The sequence below is a fragment of the Ursus arctos genome, unplaced genomic scaffold (assembly GCF_023065955.2).
Source record: "Ursus arctos isolate Adak ecotype North America unplaced genomic scaffold, UrsArc2.0 scaffold_5, whole genome shotgun sequence".
NCBI classification, from domain to species: Eukaryota; Metazoa; Chordata; class Mammalia; order Carnivora; family Ursidae; genus Ursus; species Ursus arctos.
In genome coordinates, this window is record NW_026623067.1 from 10,167,730 (window position 1) to 10,194,851 (window position 27,122).

Below are 27,122 nucleotides of genomic sequence, written 5' to 3' on the forward strand. Positions count from 1 at the left end.
AGTTATTATTCTTTCCAGAAAGGAAAATGTATTTTACTGAATATTGGCTTGTTCCCTTTCTCTGAACCTGTACACGAATTACTGTAGATCTCTTTAACTATATATGTAATTACTCATCTGTAACTGATAATGTCTAAACACTTTTATTATTTTACATAATTTAATCCTGAGCATACGTGAGATCTAACTTTATTATCCTCTTTTTATGTAAAGTACATTTTTTATGTAAAGTACATTTACTGAATTTACTTATAGATGTATTTTACTTCTGTTCTTTATTATCTTGAGTTTTTTTAAAACTAAACTTTGAATCTCACACACACACACACACACACACACACATGCACACTATTTTTGTCTGAATAGACAGACTGTGACCTCCTTTAGCATAACCAATTTCAAGTTTATTTATTTGACTTTAGTATTTAATGCAGATATAGGCTTTGAGTAGCCAGATACAAAAGGGGGAATTGAATAGGAGTCAGAAACAACTCACTGTTGTTCAGTTTTTCTCTCTGCATCTCATTTTGCATGAAAAATGTTTTGCTACAGACAATAAAGTAGAGATGCTGGTGAAAACAACTGAAGACTTGTATATGAAAATGATTTTCTAAATGCTAGCACTCTCCCCTTAAATTTAGAATAAATGGTAGAAGCTTTACGTAAATGAAGTTGGAGAAGCTATACTAGACAAAACTAAGATAAAACCTTAAAGATCTGTTTAAACAGAGTTACAATAAGATATATAGATAATATATAGCTATATAGATAGATATAAATTATACATATATATATAATTTATATATAATTTCTGTATATCCAGAATATATATATTCTGGACTACAGATTTTTCAAATCCAAATCCTTATGTGTATGAATAGATACTAAATCTGACAAACAGGAGAATTCATCTTATATCATAAAACAAAAATGGTAACAGCCATCTCTAACACAGAATCTGTACAATAATTACTGTAGATCTTAACTTTAACAGTATATGTACTTACTCATCTATAACTGATAATGTCTAAGCACTTTTATTATTTTACATAATTTAGTCCTGAACATACTTAAGATCTAACTTATTATCCTCTTTTTATGATAGTGGACAAAATAATGGTGGGTAGAGGACAATCTGGACACACAGTCATAGTCCAGACTCAAAGTATGGGATCCTTCATTGATGTTCCTAGGATATCTAAGGGGCTGACATTGGTGAGGAGCTCATCTGTTCCTGTGGATGCATGGCTTACTCCACACAAACACAGAGCATCACACAGGAGATTCAAGTCTTTGGTATGATTATTTCCCAAATCGTATTTCAGTTACTTTCTTAAACTTTCATATATGGAACATATTTCTAACAGTATTTAAGATTCACCTGGATCTTTGAATCAGAGAGGTTGATTCCATTTTGACTTCCATCACAAAGCAAGGGGAAAAAACCTCTATAAATAAGGGGTTTTAAAAAATTATTCACTTTTTGTATTCTCTTTTTTCTTTTTAAAGATTTTATTTATTAATTTGACAGAGGGACAGCCAGTGAGAGAGGGAACACAGGCAGGGGGAGTGGGAAAGGAAGAAGCAGGCTCCCAGCAGAAGAGCCTGATGTAAGGCTTGATCCTGGAACACCAGGATCATGCCCTGAGCTGAAGGCAGATGCTTAACAACTGAGCCACCCAGGCACCCCCACTTTTTGTATTTTCAAAGGGTAGCGATTGTGCAATATTCCATGTTCATTAATAAACAACACTATCATCAGGAATTCTCAAAACCTTGAAATGTGGAAATTTTATTAGAAGTTACCAATATCCTTTGTTGTAAGTTCAATTAGCCAACATATAGTACATAATTAATTTCAGATGTAGTGTTCAATAAATTATCAGTTGCATATAACACCCAGTGCTCATCACATCACAAGCCCTCCTTAATATCCATCATTCAGTTACCCCAGTCCCCCACCAACTCCCCCTCCCCCTCAGTATCCCAGAGTTAAGAGTCTCTCACAGTTTCTCTCACTCTCTGATTAAAAGTTATTATATGCTCACAACAGGTGTAACTACCATCTGTCATGAAACATTATCAGGGTGTTGAAGAGTGGGACAAATGGGTGAAGGGGAGAAGGAGCTACAGTCCCCCAGTTATTGAATGATAAGTTACATGAATATAAAGGAGAACATAAAGAATATAGCTAATGCTATTATATTAGCAATGTAATGGGACAGTTGGTATCTATATTTGTGATGAACACAGCATAGTGTATAAACTTGTTAATGGAACATTGTAAACTACACTCAAATTCAAAAAATAATAAAATAAATAAAAATAACTGAGGGAAAAATTTAAAAAAATAAAAAATGTAATGTCATAGCCTATATTCCTTATGCTGAACCTTGTATTCCTGTCACTAATTTATTCCATAAGTGGAATACAGTATCTCACATTCTTCTTCACCCATTTTGTCATTGTTTCACCAATTTCTTCTCTGACAACCATTAGTTTCTTCTTTGTAGTTACAGATCCGATTCTGCTTTTTCTTTGTTCATTCATTTCTGTTTTCATATTCTACATATGGGAGTGAGGTCATGTGGTATTTATCTTACTCAGTATGACTTATTTCACTTAGCAAAATAACTATCTAGGCTCATCCATGTTGTCTTAAAGGGCACAATGTTATGGATTTTATGGCTGCAGAATATTTCATTGTCTGTACAGAACACACACACACAAACACACACACCCCACACTTTCCTTATGCATTCATCTATCGATGGGCAGTGATATTGTTTCCATATCTTGATGACTGTGAATAATGCTCTGGTAAGAATAGAGGTGCATATATAGATATACAATGGAATATTACTCAGCCATAGGAAAGAATGAAATCTTGCCATTGGCATTGTCATGGATGAAGCTGGAGAGTATAGGCTAAGCAAAATAAGTCAACAGAGAAAGAGAAATGGTATATGATGTCACTTACATGTAGAATTTAATAAGCTGAACAAAAAAGCATAGGGGGAAAAGAGAGGTAACCTTAGAGAACAAACTGATGTTTACCAAAGGGACATGGGAAGGAAAAGAGTTAAATAGGTGATGAGGGTTAAGGAGTACACACGTTGTGGTATGTGCCAGGTGTTGTATACAAGTGTTGAATCACCATATTGTGCACCTGACACCAATATTACACTGTATGCCAAATAACTGGATATTAAATAAAAACTTTTTAAAAAGATCATATGAAAATTGAAGAAAAATAAGTTAAACACAGATGTCCATATATTAGTGTTTTTGCTTTATTCAGGGAAATGCATACCCAGTAGTGGAATTATTAAGGTAACAATATCTTTTTAGGATTTTTTTTTTTACAGAGACAGAAAGAGAGCAGGGTGGAGGGCCAGAGTGAGAGAGAGAAAGAGAATCTCAAACACACTCTCTGTTAAGTTTTAATCCAAGTGGGGGGCTCAATCTCATGATCCTGAGATCATGACCTGGTCAAGAGTTGGAGGCTTAAACAATGAGCCACCCAGGTGCCCTAAAGTACCAATATTTGTGATTGACTGTGAATTTCACCATTTTTTAATTTCAGTTAGCCACTGTATAGTCCATCATTGGTTTTGATGTAGTGTTCAATGATTCATTAGTTGTGAATAACACCTACTGCTCATCACAACACCTGCCCTTCTTAGTACCCATCACCCTGTTAACCCACACCCACCCCACACCCCCGCTCCCCTCTGAAACCCTCAGACTGTCACCTGGAATCCAGAGTTTCTCATGGTTCATCTCCCTCTCTGATTTCTCCCCCTTCAGATTTCCCTCTTTTCCTCTATCGTCCTCCATGCTATTGCTTATGCTCCACATATGAGTGAAACCATATGATAATTGTCATTCTTTGCCTGATTTACATCACTTAGCATAGTGCCCTCCAGTTCCATCCATGTCGATGCAAATGGTGGGTATTCATCCTTTCTGAGGGCTGAACAATATTCTACTGTATATATGTACCTTTCCTCATCTTCTCTATCCATTCAACTGTTGAAGGACATCTCAGCTCCTTCCACAGTTTATCTGTTGTGGACATTGCTCCTATGAACATTGGGATGCATGTGGCCCTTCTTTTCACTACATCTGTATCTTTGTGGTAAATACCTACTAGTGCAATTGCAGGATCATGTGGTAGCTCTATTTTTAACATCTTGAGGAACTCCATATTGTTTTCCAGAATGGCAGTACAAGCCTACATTCCTACCAACAGTGTATGAGGGTTCCCGTTTCTCCACATCCTTGCCAACATTTCTAGAAAATTTGTTCAATTAGAGGTAACTTATAATCCTACAATTTACTGGTCCTTAGAATGTCCCACAGTGTTGCAGTGTGTAAACATACACACACACACACACACACACACACACACACACACACTCAAGCTCACTAAACATTTATTTCAGGTGCTCAAACCCATGAGTGATCTATTAACTCCACAGCTCTCCTTGGTTCACCAGGTAAAATCCAATGGAGAACACCACGTGGTTGGCCAACCATACTAGACGATCAGATTTTGACCTGGTCGGACTCTTCAGTCAATCCAAGCATCCAACTCTCCTTTGTGTGGTCATTTTTGTGGTTTTCATAATGGCGTTGTCTGGAAACACCATCCTGGTCTTTCTGATACACTGTGATATTCGTCTGCATAACCCCATGTACTTTTTTATCACCCAGTTGTCTCTCATGGATGTGATGTCCATTTCTGTCACTGTGCCCAAGATGCTCATGGACCAGGTCATGGGTGTGAATAAGATCTCAGCCCCCGAATGTGGGATCCAAATGTTTGTCTATCTGACACTGGTAGGTTCAGAAGTTTTCCTTCTAGCTGCCATGGCCTATGACCGCTATGTGGCCATCTGCCATCCACTCCATTATCCTATCCTCATGAACCATGGAGTGTGTCTCCTCTTGGTGTCTTCCTCTTGGTTTCTGGGATCTGTAGATGGATTTATGCTCACACCAGTCACCATGACCTTCCCCTTCTGCAGATCCCGGGAGATCCAACATTTCTTCTGTGAGGTCCCTGCTGTAATGAAGCTTTCCTGCTCAGACACTTCGCTCTATGAGACACTCATGTACCTGTGTTGTGTCCTCATGCTCCTCATCCCTGTGACAATCATTTCAAGCTCCTATTCTTTCATCCTCTTCACAATCCACAGGATGAACTCAGCAGAGGCACGGAAGAAGGCTTTTGCCACTTGTTCTTCTCACATGATGGTGGTCATCCTCTTCTTTGGGGCTGGCGTCTATACCTACATGCTCCCCACCTCCTATCACACCCCCGAGAAGGACATGATTGTATCTGTCTTTTATACCATACTCACCCCTGTTCTAAACCCTTTAATTTATAGTCTTAGGAATAAGGATGTCACAAGGGCGCTAAAAAAAATGTTGAATGTGGGATCTGTCCTACAGGAAACTATGAAGTAGGGAAAATTTGTACTAATGTTTTCTTTTTCTTATTCTATAAATTAAAACTTTAGGACTTTATGCCAATGTTTTTCTTCAGATTCTTACACATGGTGTGTCATCACCTACTCATGCATTTTGGTGTAATTGTGTCCATGTATGGCAAAGCTCTTAATTTTTATACTTCTGCTTCAAAACAATTGTACAATTGTATTGTATCCATGTTACATTTTTCTGAATATTCATATTCTTAAGAAACACATAATGAAATTTTTAGAAACAAAGATCATAGGTGTTCAACTCATGACAGAGAGATGGAGAGAGAGGTGATAAACCAAATGGGGTATAAACTTATAGGAGAATCTAGTCAAAGGTACACGAGTGTTAATCATACTATTATTATTCATAATAACTTTCCACAAATTTGAAATTACTTAAGAATATAAAGAAAAAAAAACATAAAGCATCAGACTTTTGATTATTTTTAAAATATGTCCTTGCTGCATGCTGACAATATAAGCAACAAATCTGGAAATCATGCACATGTTAACATGGCTGATCATTACTGCAATAATCTAGTTGTTGGCCTGTGTTTAATTTGGGTCATTTTGTTCTTTGGTTCCAAACCTGAAGAAATCCAGTGGCTGTTACCTCTCTGAAATCATGAATACATTGTGGTAGAAGGTACTGTGGGAAAAACATTAAGCCCAAGAAGGAGAGCTTAGGGAAACTTTCCTGCATAAGGTTGTATTGGAGATGAAATTTGAAGTTTGTAACTTATCATACAAACAAGCAGAGGAAGACCATCAAACATCCAATCCTTCATTTATTCAAAAAAAAAAAAAACCACACATCTTATGCTATAATAAAAAAAACCTAATAGTTACGTGAATTTATCATATAAATAACAGATGTCTACTAACCCTAAGGAAGATAATCTGTGTGTATTTTGTGCAAAGAGTTGTAATAAAATAAATACATTGCTTTGAGGCTTAAGTGGAAAGGGTGCAGCTCATCAGGACACACCAGTTCTACCTATGACATGTGAGTTCAACCAAACGAAGAGGCTCAATGGGGACCCTAGATCTCAGTGTTGAATCATGACTAGATGTTACTTTCATATGAGTATAGGAGGCTGGGACCAGGGCTCTTGCTCAAGGAACAAGGACATGATGTGACAAAAAAGGAACGTGATGAGCAAAGTTCCAGTGGTTGACCAAGCAGGAGAGAAATGTCCCAATAGCACCTCTTCCTGGTTCAATTTATAGCCTCATTTCTCGCCCTTTTGAGACCCAAATATTTACAAATGATAATAAAATGACCACACTTGGATTGTAGAAAAGTTAAATCAGTGGGAAATCAACTGAAGAAGAACAACATTGGAGGTTTGGAGACCAGGTGAGTGAGGACAATGAGCTGGGTAGTGTTAATCTAAGTGGAATGGATCATTCCAATTGGATTTATGGACTTTCGAGGTGTAAGTAGGCCTTGTTGAATCTGTTCCATAATACCACAAATTTGGTTGCATGTTTACCAGTTTCCAATTAGCTGTGACAACTTGTGATTTATCAGAAGGTTTCAAAAGGGGACATTCCCTTTTTTTCTTGACACACTTGATTCTTACACCACTAGAAAATAAGGATCTTGCAGTATTTTGGGAAACAATGTTAGATAATTAGTTCACAATATTTTTGTTGTAGTCAAATGAAATACCTAAGATATGTACACTTTTTAACTTCCACAATATTTGAATAATGTGTATATCACCCCTCAATTTCTGGACCATAATAACACACACATTTGATGATTCCATTTAAAATACTATGGGCATGGGAACCAAACAGAGTAAAACAAAACAAAACAAAATGTTTTATAGAACCATATTTTTACAAAGATGACTTTTTACCCTATCTAAAGCAAAAAAAAATTTAGATAAAATTATTTTAGAATGATGAATTATTATTATTTTTATAATAATTTTTAATATGTTATGTTAGTCACCATACAGTACATCCCTAGTTTTAGATGTAATGTTCCATGATTCATTACTTGCATATAACACCCAGTGCACCATGCAATACGTGCCCTCCTTAATACCCATCACCATCCTATCCCAATCCTCCACCTCCCTCCCCTCTGAAGCCCTCAGTTTGTTTCCCAGAGTCCATAGTCTCTCATGGTCCATTCCCCTTCTGTTTACCCCCCCCTTCATTCTTCCCTTCCTTCTTCTACCAATCTTCCTACTTCTTATAGTCCATAAATGAGTGAAACCATATGATAATTGTCATTCTCTGCTTGACTTATTTCACTTAGCATAATCTCCTCCAGTCCCGTCCATGTCACTGCAAAAAATGTTCAAAATATAATTTTCCAAGCTTATAATAATAAAGATTTATGAGAACTCTTCAGCTCAAAAATCTTCATCAACTTATATTTGTTATATTATATATAGTACATGATACTCAGAATTACTAGACATAGAGGAACATTTGGTGCTCCTAGATTTTTTTTTTTTTTGCATCTCGAATGTAAAAATGGAAGAGTTTCTGTCACTCACATGCACTAGCTTACAGTGTTACATAAGTAGCTGTGCACCAAAGTAGTTTAAATGCACAAACTTCAAAATATGTTCATGTGTTTGTGCTCATGATTTAACCAGCCCTTGGACAGAGAAGTAATTTTTAATCCATGAAAATAAACCCTCAGTGTTTCTATATCAAAGGACATGAAAAACTATGATTAAAATTATTACCAAATTAGGGCACCTGGGTGGTTCAATCAGTTAAGCATCTGCCTTTGGCTCATTCGTGATCCCAGATCAAGCCCCATGTTGGGTTGTCAGTTCAGTGGAGAGAATGCTTCTCCCTCTCTCTCTGCCTGCTGTTCCACCTGCTTTTGCTTTCTCTCTCTCTCTCTGTCAAATAAATAAATAAAATCTTAAAAAATAACAATTTTTAACAAATTTAGGAATAAACCAGCATGGATTAGGTGGAGAAGGTTGCATTGTTTTTCACAAATACACTGCTTTTTTATGGAATACTTTATTTAGTTGTTTATTTTACATTATATGCCAGTCACCATTTAAATGATGTTATGTATATTAACTTATTCAAGCCTATTAAACACTTTGAAGCAGATATTATTTTTGGTGTTGTGGTGGTTGTTGTTGTTAAATTTATTTAATTGTGGTAGGAACACCTCTCATGAGATCAACCTCTTAGTAATTTTTTAAGTGTACACTATAGTACTCTTGACTATAGGGCAGATATTGATATTATCTCAGTTTACAGAGAAGGAAACTAAGGCACCAACAGGTCAGATAATTTTTTTGAGATCACTAGGAAGTAATGTCCAAATGGATATTTGCCAATAAGTGTGAAGTCTGAGTTGGTTGAGTGATGGCTTTTCTACAGTGAAAAATGGTATATTTGGGTTAAAGTTATTTCTGTCATCCTTGCTATAGACTGAAAACAGTGTACCAAGTTCTAGAGAAAACCAGTTTATTACACTATTTAACTGACTGACACTATGCATTTTCAGAGAGAAGATGGAAGATACCACATATCATTTTCAAATAATTTCCCAAGTGTGAATGTAATTACTCACAGTAAAATTTTGTAACAGTATAAACATGAATGCCATTGCAATATAAAGGATAAAGCATTACTGATATCAAATCATCACCACAGCAGTTTGTTTTCCATAATTTTAGAAGGATTGAATATTCTGTCTATACAGAAGTTAGTCTCCAGGAAATTTCTATGCTTGATACAGCAATTTATTGGTAGAGTAGTTTTCAAATTTGAGTTATGAAAATATTGCTATCACATGTGCGTGCTAGAGCTAATGATAATTACCAGTTAACATCTTAAGCAAAGCTTTGAATTTCCCAGCTTATAATTAATTTCATTTCTTAAATATTAAAGAAAGTCAACTTTTAGGTTTTGAGCAGAATGCGTCTGGATAAACATGATTCCCTAGATTGAAACCAGGTGGTGTAAAAATCAGGTCCACTTATAAAATCCTAACTAGCTTTTTGTAAGTGGCAAATAATACTCTATAATCAAGACAAATATTAGATGAGTAACTTGCATGCATATGTGTGATATATTTTACAAATGTGTGTATGTTGACTATATATATAATATATATATATATATACATACATTTATCTAGCTCTTTCATTTATTGAGGTTTACTGTGTACCAGGCACTAGGCTTGACTACTTCATACTTGTTTTTTTTTACTTTTTTCGAACTAGTATTAAAAACAAATCAGTATATCTGACATACAATATTATATTCATTTTGGTATATGATATAGTGCTTTGACAAGTTTATGTATTATGCTATTGTCACCACAACTATAGCTACCATCTGTCACCATACAACACTATTTAAATAGAATTGAGTATATTCCTTATGCTGTGCCTTTTATACTTGTGACTTGTTCATTCCATAACTCAAAGACAGTATTCCCAACTCCCCTTCACCCATTTTGCCCATCACTCCACCCTTCTTCCATCTGGTGAACATCATTTTGTTTTCTGTAGTTATAGGTCTGATTTTGCTTTTTGTGTATTCAATTGTGTTTTTAGATTCCATATATGACTGAAATCATATCGTGGCTGTCTTTCTCAGTCAGACTTATTTCACTTAGCCTAATGTCCTCTGGACCCATCCACATAATCCCAAATGGCAAGATGTCTTTATTTTGTAAGGCTGAATAAATATTCCATTGTATATCACATTACATAATTTGTCACATTGTTTACTTATTCATCGGTTGATAGACATTTAGTTTGTTTCCTTACCTTAATTACTATGAATAATGAAGCAACATGAAAGTGCAAATGCAAAGAAAGAAAGAAGAAAGAAAGAAAGAAAGAAAGAAAGAAGTAGAAAAGAAAAAAGAAAAGAAAGAAAAGAAAAGAAAAGAAAAGAAAAGAAAAGAAAAGAAAAGAAAAAGAAAAAAAGAAGTGCAGATACCTTAATGAGATCAGGATTTCAATTCATCTGGCTATACATCCAGAAGAGGGGTTATTGATTGAAATGGTAATTACATTTTCAACATTTGAGAAACCTATATATTCTTTACAAGGTGGCTACACCAGTTTAAATTCCAACCAACAGTATGGAAGGGTTACCTTTTCCCCACATTCTCACCAACTCTTGTTCTTTTTTGTTGTTGTTGTTAGTAATAGTCATTCTAATAGGTGAGAGGTGATATTTATTGTGGTTTTGATTTGCATTTCCCTGAATAATTAGTAATGTTGATAAATATTTTATATATCTTTTGGCCATTTGTTTGTCTCCTTTGGAGAAGTATCTACTCAGTTCCTTTGTCATTTTTAAATGGGTTTTTAGCTTGTTTTATTTTGTTTTTGTTTTTGTTTTTCTACTATTGACTTTTATGAATTCCTCATATATTTTGGATATTAACCTTTTATATAAAATAAAGTCTGTAGATATTTTCTTCCATTTCGTAGATGCATTTTTATTTTGTTAATTGTTTCCTTTGCTGTGAAGAAGACTTTTAGTTTGAAGTCACATTTGTCTACTTTAGCTTCTGTTGCTTGGACTTTTGGTATTATGTGAAGAAACCTTTGCCCACTATAATGTTGAGAAGCTTCTAGCCAAATTTATTCCTTTAAGGAAATTATGGTTTTATTTATTTTTTTTAAAGATTTTACTCATTTATTTGAGACAGAGAGAGTGAGAGAGAAAGAGAGAGAGAGAGCATGAGGCGGGGAGGGTCAGAGAGAGAGGCAGACTCTCTACGGCACAGGGATCCCAATATGGGACTTGATCTTGGGACTCCAGGATCATGACCTGAGCTGAAGGCAGTTGCTCAACTGACTGAGCCAGCCAACCGCCCAAGGAGTTTATGGTTTTTTTTTTTCATTTTTATTTATTTTATTATTACTATTTTCTTTTTATTTTAATGATATTTTATTATATTATGTTAGTCACCATACAGTACATCCCCGGTTTCCAATGTAAGGCTCGATGACGTGCCCTCCTTACTACCCATCACCGGTCTATCCCATTCCCCCACCCCCCTCCCCTCTGAGGACCTCAGTTTGTTTCTCATAGTCCATAGTCTCTCATATTTCATTCCCCCTTCTGATTACCCCCCTTTCTTTATCCCTTTCTTCTCCTACCGATCTTCCTAGTTTTTATGTTCCATAGATGAGAGAAATCATATGATAGTTGTCTTTCTCTGCTTGACTTATTTCACTTAGCATTATCTCCTCCAGTGCCATCCATGTTGTAGCAAATGTTGAGAACTCATTCTTTCTGATAGCTGACTAATATTCCATTGTATATATGGACCACAACTTCTTAATCCAGTCATCTGTTGAAGGGCATCTCGGCTCCTTCCACGATTTAGCTATTGTGGACATTGCTGCTATGAACATTGGGGTGCATATGGCCCTTTTCTTTACTATGTCTGTATCTTTGGTGTAAACACCCAGTAGTGCAATGGCTGGATCATAGGGTAGCTCAATTTTTAACTTTTTAAGGGACCTCCACACTGTTTCCCAGAGTGGCTGTACCAACTTGCATTCCCACCAACAATGTAGGAGGGATCCCCTTTCTCCACATCCTCTTCAGCAATTGTTGTTTCTTGACTTGTCAATTTTTGCCATTCTAACTGGCGTAAGGTGGTATCTCAGTGTGGTTTTGATTTGAATTTCCTTGATGGCTAATGATTTTGAACATTTTTTCATGTGTCTGTTAGCCATTTGTATGTCTTCATTGGGAAAGTGTCTGTTCATATCATCTGCCCATTTTTTTGATTTGTTTATTTGTTTCTCGTGTATTGAGTTTGAGAAGTTCTTTGTAGATCTTGGATACCAGTCCTTTATATGTAGTGTCATTTGCAAATATATTCTCCCATTCCGTGGGCTGCCTCTTGAGGAGGAGTTAAGATGGCGGAGGAGTAGGGGACCCCTTTTTCAGCCGGTCCCCTGAGTCGAGCTGGATAGATGCCTCTTAGTTTTTCTGACTGTTTCCTTGCCTGTGCAGAAACTTTTAATCTTGATGAAGTCCCATAAATTCATTTTATCTTTTGTTTCTCTTGCCTTTGAGGATGTATCATGAAAAAGGTTGCTTTGGCCGATGTCGTAGAGGTTGCTGCCTATGTTCTCCTCTAGAATTCTGATGGATTCCTGTCTCACATCGAGGTCTTTCATCCATTTGGAGTTTATTTTTGTGTATGGTGTGAGATAGTGGTCAAGTTTCATTCTTTTGCATGTAGCTGTCCAATTTTCCCAGCACCATTTATTGAAGAGACTGTCTGTTTCCCACCGGATGTTTTTTTCCTGCTTTATCACATATTAGTTGCCCAAAGAGCCGAGGGTCCATTTCTGGGCTCTCTATTCTGTTCCATAGGTCTCTGTGTCTGTTTTTGTGCCAGTACCATGCTGTCTTTGTGATCACAGCTTTGTAGTACAGCTCGAAATCCGGCATTGTGATGCCCCCAGCTTTGTTTTTCCTTTTCAACAGTTCCTTGGAGATTCGGGGCCTTTTCTGTTTCCATACAAATTTAAGGACTATTTGTTCCAGTTCTTTGAAAAATGTCCTCGGTATTTTGATCGGGAGAGCATTGAAAGTGTAGATTGCTCTGGGTAGCGCGGACATTTTAACTATGTTAATTCTTCCGACCCATGAGCATAAAATATCTTTCCATCTTTTTATGTCTTCCTCAATGTCTTTTAAGAGTGATTTATAGTTTCTAGAATATAGGTCCTTTACGTCTCTGGTTAAGTTAATTCCAAGGTAACGTATGGTTTTTGGTGCTATTGTAAATGGGATGGATTCCCTAATTTCTCTTTCTTCGGTCTCGTTATTCGTGTATAGAAATGCAACTGATTTCTGAGCATTGATTTTGTATCTCGCCACGTTACTGAATTGCTCTATAACTTCTAATAGTTTGGGAGTGGCTTCTTTTGGGTTTTCCATATAGAGTATCATGTCATCTGTGAAGAGAGACACTTTGACTTCTTCTTTGCTGATTTGGATACCTTTGATCCCTTTTTATTGTCTGATTGCTGTTGCAAGGACTTCTAGTACTATGTTGAATAATAGTGGCGAGAGTGGGCATCCTTGTCGAGTTCCTGATCTTAAGGGAAAGGCTTCCAGCTTTTCCCCATTGAGAATAATATTTGCAGTAGGCTTTTCATAGATGGCTTTTATGAGATTGAGAAATGTACCCTCTATTCCTACACTCTGAAGGGTTTTAATCAGGAAAGGATGCTGTATTTTGTCAAATGCTTTTTCGGCATCAATTTAGAGGATCATATGGTTCCTGAGTCTTTTCTCGTTGATATGATGTATCACGCTGATTGATTTGCGAATATTGAACCACGCTTGCATCCCAGGTATGAATCCCACTTGATCGTGATGGATAATCCTCTTAATGTACTGTTGGATTCTATTAGCAAGTGTCTTGTTGAGGATTTTAGCATCCATATTCATTAGGGAAATCGGTCTGTAATTCTCCTTTTTGAGGGGGTCTTTGCCTGGTTTGGGGATCAAGGTCATATTGGCCTCATAGAATGAGTTTGGTAGCTTTCCTTCTGTTTCTACTTTTTGAAATAGCTTTAGGAGAATAGGTATTATTTCTTCTTTGAATGTTTGGTAGAATTCCCCAGGAAAACCATCCGGGCCTGGAGTTTTGTTATTTGGAAGGTTGTTTATCACTGACTCAATTTCTTCATAATTAATTGGCCTGTTTAAGAAATCAGTTTCTTCCTGTTTCAATCTTGGTAGTTTATAGGTTTCCAGGAAGGATTCCATCTCTTCCAGATTGCTTAGTTTATTGGCATATAGCTGTTGATAAAAATTTCTAATAATCCTTCCAATTTCAATGGTAGAAACCAGAAGTATAGTAGAGCAGATCAACAGCACTAGAAGCTGGTTCTTTGAGAGAATCAATAAAATTGACAGACCACTGGCAACACTTATCCAAAAGAAAAGAGAAAGGACCCAGATTATTAAAATTATGAATGTGTTTATGGTTTTAGAGCATATGTTTAAGTCTATTCTTTAGATGTAATTGACATATAACATTATATTAGTTTCCAGTATAGAATATAATCACTCAATATTTGTATATAGTGCAAAAAGATCATCACAATAAGATTAGTTGACAAGAATTGCAATACATAGTAACAACTTTTTTTTGCGCCCTAGTAATCTTAATTTTTATTGTATTCACTTTTTGAAAATCCCATAGCCAAAAAAAGAAACAAACAAAAAAAGGAAATAAACATTAAAAAAATAACTGTTATTCATCATTTAGTAAGTATGTTTCTGACCAGAGTGTCCTGTAATATCTCTCAGATTTTTCTCAATAAACATCTTCTTTTTTTAACTCTGACACTAACTTTATCACTTTTTGTTGCTTTTTTCTTTCCCCTGCAAATATTATATATGCTATTATTGTACTTTTTATTAGCGTTTGATTTCACTCTTTTTCTATTTCCAATTTTTTTTTTCTATTGATGGGAACTTTTAAGATCTACTATCTGAAAGTAACTTTCAAATATGCAATACTGTAATTTTAATTATAGTCACCACCCATACATTGCATTTGAATGCTTTATCTTATAAGTGGAAGTTTGCACCTTTAAATCACCTTCACCCATTTCACCTTCCCTAACTCCCACTTTTGGTAGCAACCCAAAGGGTCTATGTAACTTTGGGATTGCATTTTTTAAATATTTTATTTATTTATTTATTTATTTATTTATTTATTTATTTATGAAAGAGAGATAGCAAGAGAGAGTATGAGCAAAGGTGTGGGAGTGGGGAGAGGGCGAAGCAGGCTCCCCACTGAGCAGGGAGCATATAGTGGTACTCCATCCCACGACCCTGGGATCATGACCTGAGTGGAAGACAGACACTTAACCAACTGAGCCACCCAGACATCCCAAAAGATTACATTTTTGAAAAATTACACTAATCTTTGATAAAGCAGGAAAAAGCATCCACTGGAATAAAGACAGTCTCTTCAATAAATGGTGCTGGGAAAATTGGTCAGCTACATGCAAAAGAATGACACTTGACCACTTTCTCACACCATTCACAAAGATAAACTCTAAATGGATGAAAGACCTCGATGCGAGACAGGAATCCATCAAAATCCTAGAGAAGAACATAGGCAGCAACCTCTACAACATCGGCCACAGCAACCTTTTTCATGACACATCTCCAAAGGCAAGAGAAACAAAAGATAAAATGAACTTGTGGGAATTCATCAAGATAAAAAGCTTCTGCCCAGCCAAGGAAACAGTCAAAAAAAACTAAGAGGCAGCCCATGGAATGGGAGAGGATATTTGCAAAGGACACTACAGATAAAAGACTGGTATTCAAGATCTACAAAGAACTTCTCAAACTCAATACATGAGACACAAATAAACAAATCATAAAATGGCAGAAGATATAAACAGACACTTTTCCAATGAAGACATACAAATGGTTAACAGACACATGAAAAAATGTTCAAAATCATTAGCCATCAGGGAAATTCAAATCAAAACCACCTTGAGATATCACCTTGCACCAGTTAGAATGGCAAAAATGGACAAGGCAGGAAACAATAAATGTTGGAGAGGATGTGGATTAAGAGGATCCCTCTTACACTGTTGGTGGGAATGCAAGTTGGTGCAGCCACTCTGGAAAATAGTGTGGAGGTCCCTTAAAAAGTTAAAAATTGAGCTACCCTATGACCCAGCCATTGCACTCCTGGGTATTTGCCTCAAAGACCCAGACGTAGTGAAGAGAAGGGCCATATGCACCCCAATGTTCATAGCAGCATTGTCCACAATAGCTAAATTGTGGAAGGAGCCAATATGCCCTTCAACAGATGACTGGATTAAGAAGATGTGGTCCATATATACAATGGAATATTACTCAGCTATCAGAAAGAACGATTTCTCAACATTTGCTGCATCATGGACAGCACTGGAGGAGATAATGCTAAGCGAAATAAGTCAAGCAGAGAAAGACAATTATCATATGGTTTCTCTCATCTATGGAAAGTAAGAACTAGGAAGATTGGTAGGAGAAGAAAGGGATAAAGAAAGGGGGGTAATCAGAAGGGGGAATGAAGCATGAGAGACTATGGACTCTGAGAAACAAACTGAAGGCTTCAGGGGAAAGGGGGGTGGGGGAATGGGATAGGCTGGTGATGGGGGGTGTGGAGGGCACGTATTGCATGGTGCACTAGGTGTTATACGCAACTAATGAATCATCGAACTTTACATCAAAAACCAGGGATGTACTGTATGGAGACTAACATAATATAATAAAAATATTACTATAAAAAATTGCACATACAAGTGAGATCATTCAGTATTTTTCTCTTTTTCTCTATTTCACTTAGCATAAGATCCTCATGGCTTATCGTATTGTCACAAATAACAGTTTCTCTTTTTACAGATGAATAATACTCCATTTTATGTAGGCATGCATGTTTATATGTATGTGTGTGATTGTCAAAGTGTGTATCACAGTTTTTAAACTTAATTCATTAATCTATGAACATTTAGGTTGTTTCCATATATTAGCTATTGTAGATAATGCTGCAATAAACATGGAGGTGTATATAGTTTTTCAAGTTAGTGTTTCTGTTTTCTTCAGATAAATACCCAGAAGTGTAATTTCTGGAAAATATGGTAGATCCATTTTGAATTTTTAAAATAACTCTCTAGTATTGTCCATGGTTGCTGCCCAAATTTACATTTTACCAACAATGCACAAGTGTCCCCTTTTCTCCATATCCTGATTAACACTTGTTATTTCTTGCTTTTTTATTATAGCCATTCTCACAGGTAGAATGTGATATCTCAGGGTGTTCTTGATTTGTATTTACTTGTTTATTAGTAATATTGAGTGCGTTTTCATGTTACCTGTTGGCCATCAATATGTCTTCTTTGGAAAAATGTCTACTCAGATCCTCTGGCCATTTTTTAATCAGATTGTTTTTTTTTTTCTTGTTGTTTTCGTCATTGTTTAGTTATATGAGTTCTTCATCTCTTTTGGATATTAACTCCTTACCAAAACTATAATTTGCAAACATTTTCTCCCATTTAGTAAGTTAATTTTTCATTTTGTTGATATTTTCCTTTCTTGCAAACAAACTTATAACTTTGATGCAGTCCCAGTTATTTATTTTTGCTTTGTTACTTTTGCTCCTGGTGTCAAAGAAAAAAAAATCACCATGACTGAGGACAAGGAGCTTACTTGCCTATTTTTTCTTCTAGGAATGGAATAATTTCAGGTCTTACATTCAAATCTTTAATCCATTTTGAGTTAATTTTTTTGTGTATGGTTCAATATAGGGGTTAATTATTTATTTATGTATTTTTGCATAAATGCCCAGATTTCCTAACACTGTTAATTGTGGCTGTCTTTTCCCCATTATATACTCATGGATCCTTTGTCATAAATTAATTTACTTTATATTCATGGATTTATTTCTGGGCTCTCTATTGTGTTCCATTGAATATTGTGTCTGTTTTTATGTGAGTACAAAATTATTTTGAATATTGTAACTGTTATATGTATTGAAATCTGGGAGCATTATGCCTCCAGTTTTACTCATCTTTCTCAGGAGTGCTTTGATGATTCAGGTCCTTCTGTCATTCCATACAAATTTTAGGGTTTTTAGTTCTACTCATACAGAATTTGTCCTTCAAATATTAGTAAGGATTGCACTGAATGTATAGATTGCTTTAGGTAGTGTGGGTATTTTAACAATATTAATTCTTCCAATCCATGAACATGGCATATGTTTCTATTTATTTTTTATCTTCTATTTCTTTCATAAACACCTTATACTTTTAAGTGTACAGGTGTTTCAACTGCTTGTTTAAATTTGTTCCTTGGTATTTTATTATTTTTGATACAATTATAAATGCTTTTTTTTCTTTATTTCTCTTTCTGTTAGCTTACAAGTAATGTAGAACTGCAACATTTATTTCAGTATTGCTTTTATATCCTGCAAATTTATGAATTCTTTTATTAGTTCTATCAGATGTTTAGTACAGTCTTTAGGAGTTTTTATGTACAATCTCATATTGTATCCTAACAGTGACTGCTTTAATTCTTCCTTACAAATTTGGACAACGTTTATTTCTTCTTTTTGGCTCATTCCTCTGTCTTGGACTTCTAATGTTGAATAAATGTAATGAGGGAGAGCATCCTTGTCTTGTTCCTAATTTTAGAGGAAAATTCTCATCTTTTCACCTCTGTATGTAATGCTAGCTGTGGTCTTGACACAGGTGGTCTTTATTATGTTGAGACATATTTCCTCTCTACCCACTTTGTTGAGTTTTTATCATAAACAGATACTGAATTTTGTCAAATGCTTTCTCTACATCTGCTGAGATGATCATCTGAATTTTATCCTTCATTTTCTTAATGTGGTTTACCACATTGATTGATTCTCAGTTCAACCAGCTCTTCTTTCTGGAATAAATCCCACCCAATCATGGCGCATGATTCTTCTGATGTATCTTCAGTGGTTCTTCTAATGTATCTTCTCCTCATTGTTGTAATAGGTTTGCTAATATCTTGTTTGAAAGTTTTGAACCTGTTTATCAGGCATATTGGCATACAAGTTTCTTTTCTGTGTAAAGATTTATCTATTTACGAGAGAGAGAGAAAGAGAGAGAGAGAGAGAGAGAGAGAGAGAGAGAGAGATGGAGAGAGAGAGAGAGGCAGCAATGGGGGAAGGTTAGAGGAGGAAGGGGAGAGAATTTTCATCAGGCTCCCCACTAAATGTGGAGCCCAACACAGGGCTCAGTCTCACCACCCTGCAATCATGACCTGAGGTGAAATGAAGAATCAGACTGATTCTTAACTGATTGAGCTACCCAGAAACCCCTGTAATGTTCTTTCCTTGTGGTATCTTTGTCTGGTTTTGGTATCAAGTTAATACTTTCCTCCTAAAATGAATTTGGGAGTGTTCCCTCCTCTTTTATATTTCGGAGGCTTTGAGGATTGGTATTCTTCTTTAAGTGTTTGGTAGAATTCACCAGGAAAGCCTTTTGATCTGGAATTTGTTTTTTGGGAAGTTTTGATTACTGATTCAATGTCTGTATTAGTAATTATTCTGTTCAAATTTTCTATTTCTTTTTTAATTAATTTTTGACACTGTGTAGTTTATTTTTTGTAGTATCCAGTTTTTATTTAAATGCCAGTTAGTTAATATACAGTGTAATATTAGTTTCAGGGGGAATATTTAGTGATTCATTGATTATATACAACACCCAGTGCTCTATTTTTTTTAACTTGTATTTAAATCCCAGGTGACATACAGTAAAATATAATTCCATACAACTCCTGGTGCTCATCATAAGTGCAGTCCTTAATCCCCATCATCTATTTAACCTATCCACCCTTCCCTCTCTATAATCATCAGTTTTTCCCCTATAGTTACGAGACTGTTTCTTGGTTTGCCTCTCTTTCTTTTTTACCCTATGATTGCTTTGTTTCTAAAATTCTACATATGAGTGAAATCATATGGTATTTGTCTCTCTCTGACTTATTTTGCTTAGCATAATATTCTCTAGCTCCATCATGACATTACAAATGGCAAGATTTCATTCTTTTTATGCCTGAGTGGTATTCTATTATATATATAATATATAATTCAATATACATATAATATAATAATTCTATTTCATGTATATAATTCTATTATATTATAATGTCTTTATCCATTTATCTGTCAGTGGACACTTGGGCTACTCCCATATCTTGGTAATTGCAAATAATGCTACACTAAACATTGGAGTGCATGCATTCATTTGAATTAAAGTTTCTGTGTGTTTGGGTAAATACCCAGTAGTGCAATTGCTGGACCATGTAGTAGTTCTATTTTCAACTTTTTTGAGGAACCTCCATAATATTTTCCAGAATGGCTGAACCAGTTTGCATTCCCACCAACACTGCACAAGTGTTCCTTTTTCTCCACATCCTTGCCAACACTTGTTGTTTCTTGTATTTTTAATTTTTGCCATTCTGACAGCTCTAAGGTAATATGTCTTTATGGGTTTGATTTCCATTTCCCTGATCATAAATGATGGTAAACATCTTTTCATGTGTCTGTCAGCCATCTGTATGTCTTCTTTGGAAAAAAAAAAAAGTCTATTCAGCTACTCTCCTCATTTTCTAATAAAATCTTTTTTTTCCTTTTGTATGAGTTATTTCTATATTTTATGCCTGAACCCCTTACCAGATATATCATTTGTAAATATCTTCCCACATTTGGTAGGTTGTGTTTTTACTTTGTTGATTATTTTCTTGCCTGTTCAAAAACTTTTTATTATGATGCATTCCCAATAGTTTATTTTTGCTTTTGTTTCCCTTGCCTCAGAAGACATATGTATTAAAATATTGCTATGGCTGATATCAGAGAACTTATTGCCTGTTTTCTCTTCCAGAGTTGTTATGGTTTCAGGTCTCTCATCTAGCTCTTTAATCCATTTTGTGTTTATTTTTGTGTGTGGTGTTAGAAAGTAGTTGTTTCATTCTTTTACATATAGCTGTTTAGATTTACCAGCCCTGTTTATTGAAAAGACTGTCTTCACCCCATTGTATATTCTTGCTTACTTTGTCATAGATTAATTGACCATAGAAATGTGTGTTTATTTATTGTCTCTATCATGTTCCATTGATCTATGTGTCTATTTTTGTGCCAGTTCCATATTGTTTTGAACAGCTTTGTAGTGTATCTTGAAATCTGGAATTGTGATATCTCCATCTTTCTTCTTCTTTCCCAGAATTGCTTTGGCTCTTTGGGGTTTTCTGAGGTTACAAAAATTTTAGTAGTACATGTTCTAGTTTTGTAAAACTGCTATTGGTATTTTGATAGCAATTGCTTGAATCTGTTGATTGTTTTGGTTATTGTGAGCATTTTGACAATATTAATTCTTCCAATCCATGAGCATGGAATATCTTTTCATTGTGTGTGTGTGTGTGTGTGTGTGTGTGTGTGTGTGTGTGTGTGTGTGGTGCTTGATTTTGGTATCAGTATAGTGATGACTTTCTAGAATGTGTTTGTAAGATTTCCTTCCTCTTATATTTTTGGAATATTTTCCTAAGAATAGGTATTAACTTCTCTTTAAATGTTTGGTAGAATTCACTACTGAATGCATCTGTTCCTGGACATTTACTTTTTGGTAGTTGTTGATTACCAATTCAATTTCATTACTTTTATTTTTTTTTAAAGATTTTATTTATTCATTTATCAGAGAGAGAGAGAGAGGAAGCCAGAGGAGCAACAGGCAGAGAGAGAAGGCTTCCTGCTGAGCAAGAATCACAATGAAGGACTTGATTGCAGCACCCTGTGATCATGACCTTAGCCAAAGTCAGATTCCTAACCAACTGAACCAACCATGCATCCTTCATTTATCTTATTTTATTATTTTATTTTACGTTATTTTATTTTTGTTTGTTTCACATTTTTATTTAAGTTCCTGTTATTTAACACATAGTGTAATATTGGTTTTTGGAGCGGAATTCAGTGATTCATCACTTCCATACAACACCCAGTGGTCATTACAACAAGTGCCCTCTTTAATACCCATCACCCATCTGGCCCATCCCATGCCCACCTCCCTCCATCACCCCTCAGTTTGTTCTCTATAGAGTGTATTATGCTAAGCTAAATACGTCAGTCAAAGAAAGACAAATAGCATATGATTTCACTCGTAGGTGGAATCCAAGAAAGAAAACAGATGAACATAGAGGAAAGAAAAGGAAAAACAGAGAGGAAAACCATGAAATGTAGTTTAGTTTTACCTGTGTTTGAACATTTCACAAAGTGAGTTATGCAGCATGCACTCTTTCTGTCACTGGTTTCATTCTTTTTCTTTGAGATTCATGCATGGTTTTCCATATAGGTTCAGTTCACTATTTTCCCATTGTCATAGAATATAAATGTATTCTTATTACTATTAATATTTTGTTGAAACTTGTGGTGATTTTTAATATTGTTTCCACAAGCTTTCTTGGACATAATTGTCCAAAGTAATTTTATTACACACACCATTATCAGTGTATGAGTCTCTGTGTGTGAGTGTGTAAATATTCCAAGTGTTCTGAGGTTCTCACTATTATTTCCTGAAATAAATCCTACCTTCTTAAAGCTTTAGCTGTTGTTTTTTTGTTCTATTACTTTGTTGTATTTAGTTTACTAAGTTTTTTGTTTAGGATATACATGAGGGAATATATTATATATAATACACATATATATTATACATATATATTAAATATATTCTCTATTACACTTCTTGTTTGATTCTGATGTCAAATTAATAACTTCACAAAGCACTTTATTGATCCTCATTTTTTTTCTATGTAGAATGTAACTTTCCTTTTTTAAATTTAAATTCAATTAGCAATTTCAATTACTTCTAATCAGTCTATTCAGAATTTCTGTTCCTTCCTAGTTTAGTAATGGAAGATTGCAATTTATCCATTTCTTATACATTGTCCAGTATGTTGCCGTATATTTTTTCATAGTATTCTTTTATAAGACGTTATACCTCTGTGGTATCAGTTGTTATTTCTCTTCATATTTGATATTATTTATTTGGACCCTTTATTTGTAGTTGCCTTGATGAGTCTGGTTAAGGGCTGTCAATTTAGTTTATCTTTTTATAGAAACTACTGTTGGTTTCAATCATTTTTTTCTATTCTGTTTTTAGTCTCTACATTATTTATTTTTGCTCTGATCCTCATTATTCCCCTACTTCTACTCACCTTGGTCTTTGTTTGTTCTTCCTTTTCTAGTTCCTTTAGGTGTAAGATTAGATTGTTTATTTGATTTTTTGAGTGTTGTTCTTTATTTTTTTACAATTTTTATTTTGTTTGTTGGCCAGCATATATTACATCCTTTGTTTTTGACATAGTGTACAATGATGCATTAGTTGCAAGTAACGCCCATTGCTTATCACCACACATACACTTCTTAATAGGTATCACCCAGCTACCCCATCCTCCCACTTCCCACTCTTCTGTAACTCTCAGCTTGGCTCCCTAAGTCCAGAGACCCTTATGGTTTGACTCCTACTCTGATTTCTTCCCATTCAGTTTTTCTCCCTACCCCTGTGGTCCTCCTCACTATTCCTTATGTTCCACATGTGAGTGAAACCATATGATAATTGTCTTTCTCTGCTTAACTTACCTCAGTTAGCAAAACCTGCTCCAATTCCATCCATGTCGATGCAAATGGTAGGTACTCATCTTTACTGAAGGCTGAGTAATATTCCATTGTGTGTGTGTGTGCGTGCGTGTGTGTGTGTATATATCTATATCTATATCTATATCTATATCTATATATATATCTATATATCTATATCTATATCTATATCTATATATCTATATATCTATATCTATATCTATATATCTATATATCTATATCTATATAGATATATATAGATATATATAGATATAGATATAGATATAGATATAGATATAGATATAGATATAGATATATCACATCTTCTTCATCCACTCATCTGTTGAAGGTCATCCCAGCTCTTTCCAAAGTTTGGATACTGTGGACAATGCTCTTATTAACACTGGAGCGCATGTGCCCCTTCTTTTCACTACATGTATACCTTTGTGATAAATAGCAAGTAGTACAATTGCTGGGTGGTAGGGTAGCTCTATTTTTAATGTCTTAAGGAAGCTCCATACTGTTTTCCAGAGTGGCTGTACAAGCTTACATTCCCACCAACAGTGTAAGAGGGTTCCCCCTTCTCCACATCCCTGCCAATACTTGTTGTGTTTTATTTTATTAATTTTAGCCATTCTATCTGGTGTATTGTGGTATCTCATTGTGGTTTTGATTTGTTTTTCCCTAATAGTGATGTGGAACATTCTCTCATGTGTCAGTAAGAAAGTATGTGTTCTTTGGAGAAGTATCTGTTCATGTCTTCTGCCCATTTCTTGACTGGATCACTTGTTTTTTGGGAGTGAAGTTTGAGAAGTTCTTTATAGATCTTGGATACCAGCCCTTTATCCATAATGTCATTTGCAAATATATTCTCCCATTCCATGGGCTGCCTTTTAGTTTTGTTGACTGTTTCCTTTACTGTGCAGAAGCTTTTGTCTTGATGAAGTCTCAAAAACTCCTTTCTGCTTTTTTTCCCCTTGCCTTTGGAGCTGTGTCTTGAAAGAAGTTACTGTAGCCGATGTCAAAGCGGTTGCCCCCTGTTTTCCTCTAGGATTTTGATTAATTCCTGTCTCACATTGAGGTCTTCCATCCATTCTGAGTTTATCTTTTTCTAGGGTGTAAAGTAATGGTCCAGTTTCATTCCTCTATATGTAGCTATATGTATCCCATAACCACTTATTGATGAGACTGTCTTTTTTAACTGGATATTTTTCCCATTTTGTCAAAGATTAGTTGACCACAGAGGTGAGGGCCCATTTCTGGAGTCTCTATTCTGTTCCATTAGTCTATGTGTCTGTTTTTGTGCCAGTACTGTGCTGTCTTGATAGTCACAGCTCTGTACTATAACTTAAAGACAGGTATTGTGATGACCCCAGCTTTTCTTTTCTTTTTCAGCATTCCCTTGGCAATTCAGTGACTTTTCTGGTTGCATACATATTTTGGATGATTTATTCCAGCCCTTTGAACAATGCTAATGGTATTTTAATAGGGATGGCATTGAAAGTGTAAATTGCTCTGGGCAGGATATATATTTTAACGATGTTTATTCTTCCAATGAGCATGAAATGTTTTACCATCTTTTTGTGTCTTCCTCAATTTCTTTCATACATGTTCTATAGTTTCTAGAGTATAGATCCTTTACCTCTTTAGTTAAATTCCTAGGTATCTTATGGTTTTTGTTGTTATTGTGAATGGAATAGATTCCTTAATTTCTGTTTCTTCAGGTACATTGTTAGTGTGTAGAAAAGCAACTGATGTCTGTACGTTGATTTTGTAACCTGTCACATTTCTGAATTGCTATATGAGTTATAGTAAATTGTGGGTGGAGTCTTTTGGGTTTTCCATATAAATGATCATGTCATCTGTGAGGAGGGAGAGATTGACTTATTTATTTCTTTTTGTTGTGTGATAGCTGAGGCTAGGACTTCTAGTACTATGTGGAACAAGAGTGGTAAGAGTTGGCATCCCTGTTGTTTACCTGATCTTAAGGGAAAAGCTCTCAGCTTTTCTCCATTGATAATGATATTACTGTGGGCTTTTCATACATTATTTTTCTGATATTGAGGAATTCTCCCACTATCCCTATACTCTGAAGAGTTTTAATCAGGAATGGATGTTGTATTTTGTCAAATGCTTTTTCTGCATCAGTTGGGACGATCATATAATTCTTGTTTTTCTTTTACTTCTGAACACTACCATGTTCATCGATTTGAGAATGTTGAACCACCCTTGCATCCCAGTCATAAAACCCACTTGGTCATAGTGAATAATCCTTTTAATGTACTGTTGGAGCCTATTAGCTAAGATCTTATTGAATATTTTGGCATCCATGTTTATCAGGGACATTGGTCAGCAATTCTTTTTTGGGGGGAGCTGGGGGGTCTTTGCCTGGTTTTGGAATCAGGGTAATGCTGGCCTCATAGAATGAGGTTGGAAGTTTTCCTTCTGTTTCTATTTTTTGGAACAGTTTCTGTAGGATAGGTATGATTTCTTCTTTAAATGTTTGGTAGAAATACCCTGGGAAGCCATCTGGCCCTGGACTCTTGTTTTTTGGGAGGTTTTTGATGACTGCTTCAATTTCATTAATGGTAATTGGCCTATTCAGATTGTCTATTTCTTCCTGTTTCCGTCTTGGTAGTTTGTAAGTTTCCAGGAAGGCATCCATTTCTACCAGGTTGATTAATTGGTTGGCATATAGTTGCTGGTCATAATTTCTAATAATTGTTTCTATTTCCTAGGTGTTAATCATGATCTCTCCCCTTTCATTCATGATATTATTAATTTGTGCCCTTTCTTTTTTTCTTCTGGATAAGTCTGGGCTGAGGTTTATTGATCTTATTAATTCTTTCAAAGTATCAGCTTCTAGTTTCATTGATCTGTTCTACTGTATTTCTGTTTCTATTTCACTGATCTCGTTCTGAGTTTTATTATTTCTTTTCTCCTGCTTGCTTTAGGCTTTATTTGCTGTTCTTTCCCCCAGCTCCTTTAGGTTTTGTGTTAGCATGTGCATTTGGGGTTTCTCTAATTTTTTGAGAGAGGCTTGGATGGCAATGTATCTCCCCTTTGGACCACCTTTGTAGTATCCCATATGTTTTGGACTGATGTGTTTTCTTTCTCATTGCTTTCCATGAATTGTTTACATTCTTATTTAATTTCCTGGTTGACCCATTCATTCTTTAGCAGGATGGTCTTTAACTTCCAAGTATTTGAATTCCTTCCATTTTTTTCTTGTGATTGAGTTCCAGTTTCAAAGCATTGTGGTCTGATATCATGCAGGAAATAATCTCAATCTTTTGGTCTTGGCCGAGACCTAATTTGTGACCCACTATATGGTCTATTTTGGAGAAAGTTCTGTATGCACTTGAGAAGAATGAGTATTCTGTTGTTCCAGGGTGGAATGTTCTGTATATATCTACAAAGTCCATCTGGTCCAATGTGTCATTCAATGTTCTTGCTTCTTTACTGAT

The 27,122-nt window shown here is 35.4% G+C and overlaps 1 protein-coding gene across 1 annotated transcript; it reads left to right on the forward strand.

Moving 5' to 3' along the window:
* The first annotated feature begins 4,512 nt into the window (after positions 1–4,512).
* LOC113261912 (olfactory receptor 2T29-like) lies at positions 4,513–5,475 on the forward strand. The gene has a single exon (XM_026508223.3). The coding sequence runs from the start codon at positions 4,513–4,515 to the stop codon at positions 5,473–5,475; it is 963 nt and encodes a 320-aa protein (XP_026364008.2).
* Positions 5,476–27,122: the final 21,647 nt, after the last annotated feature.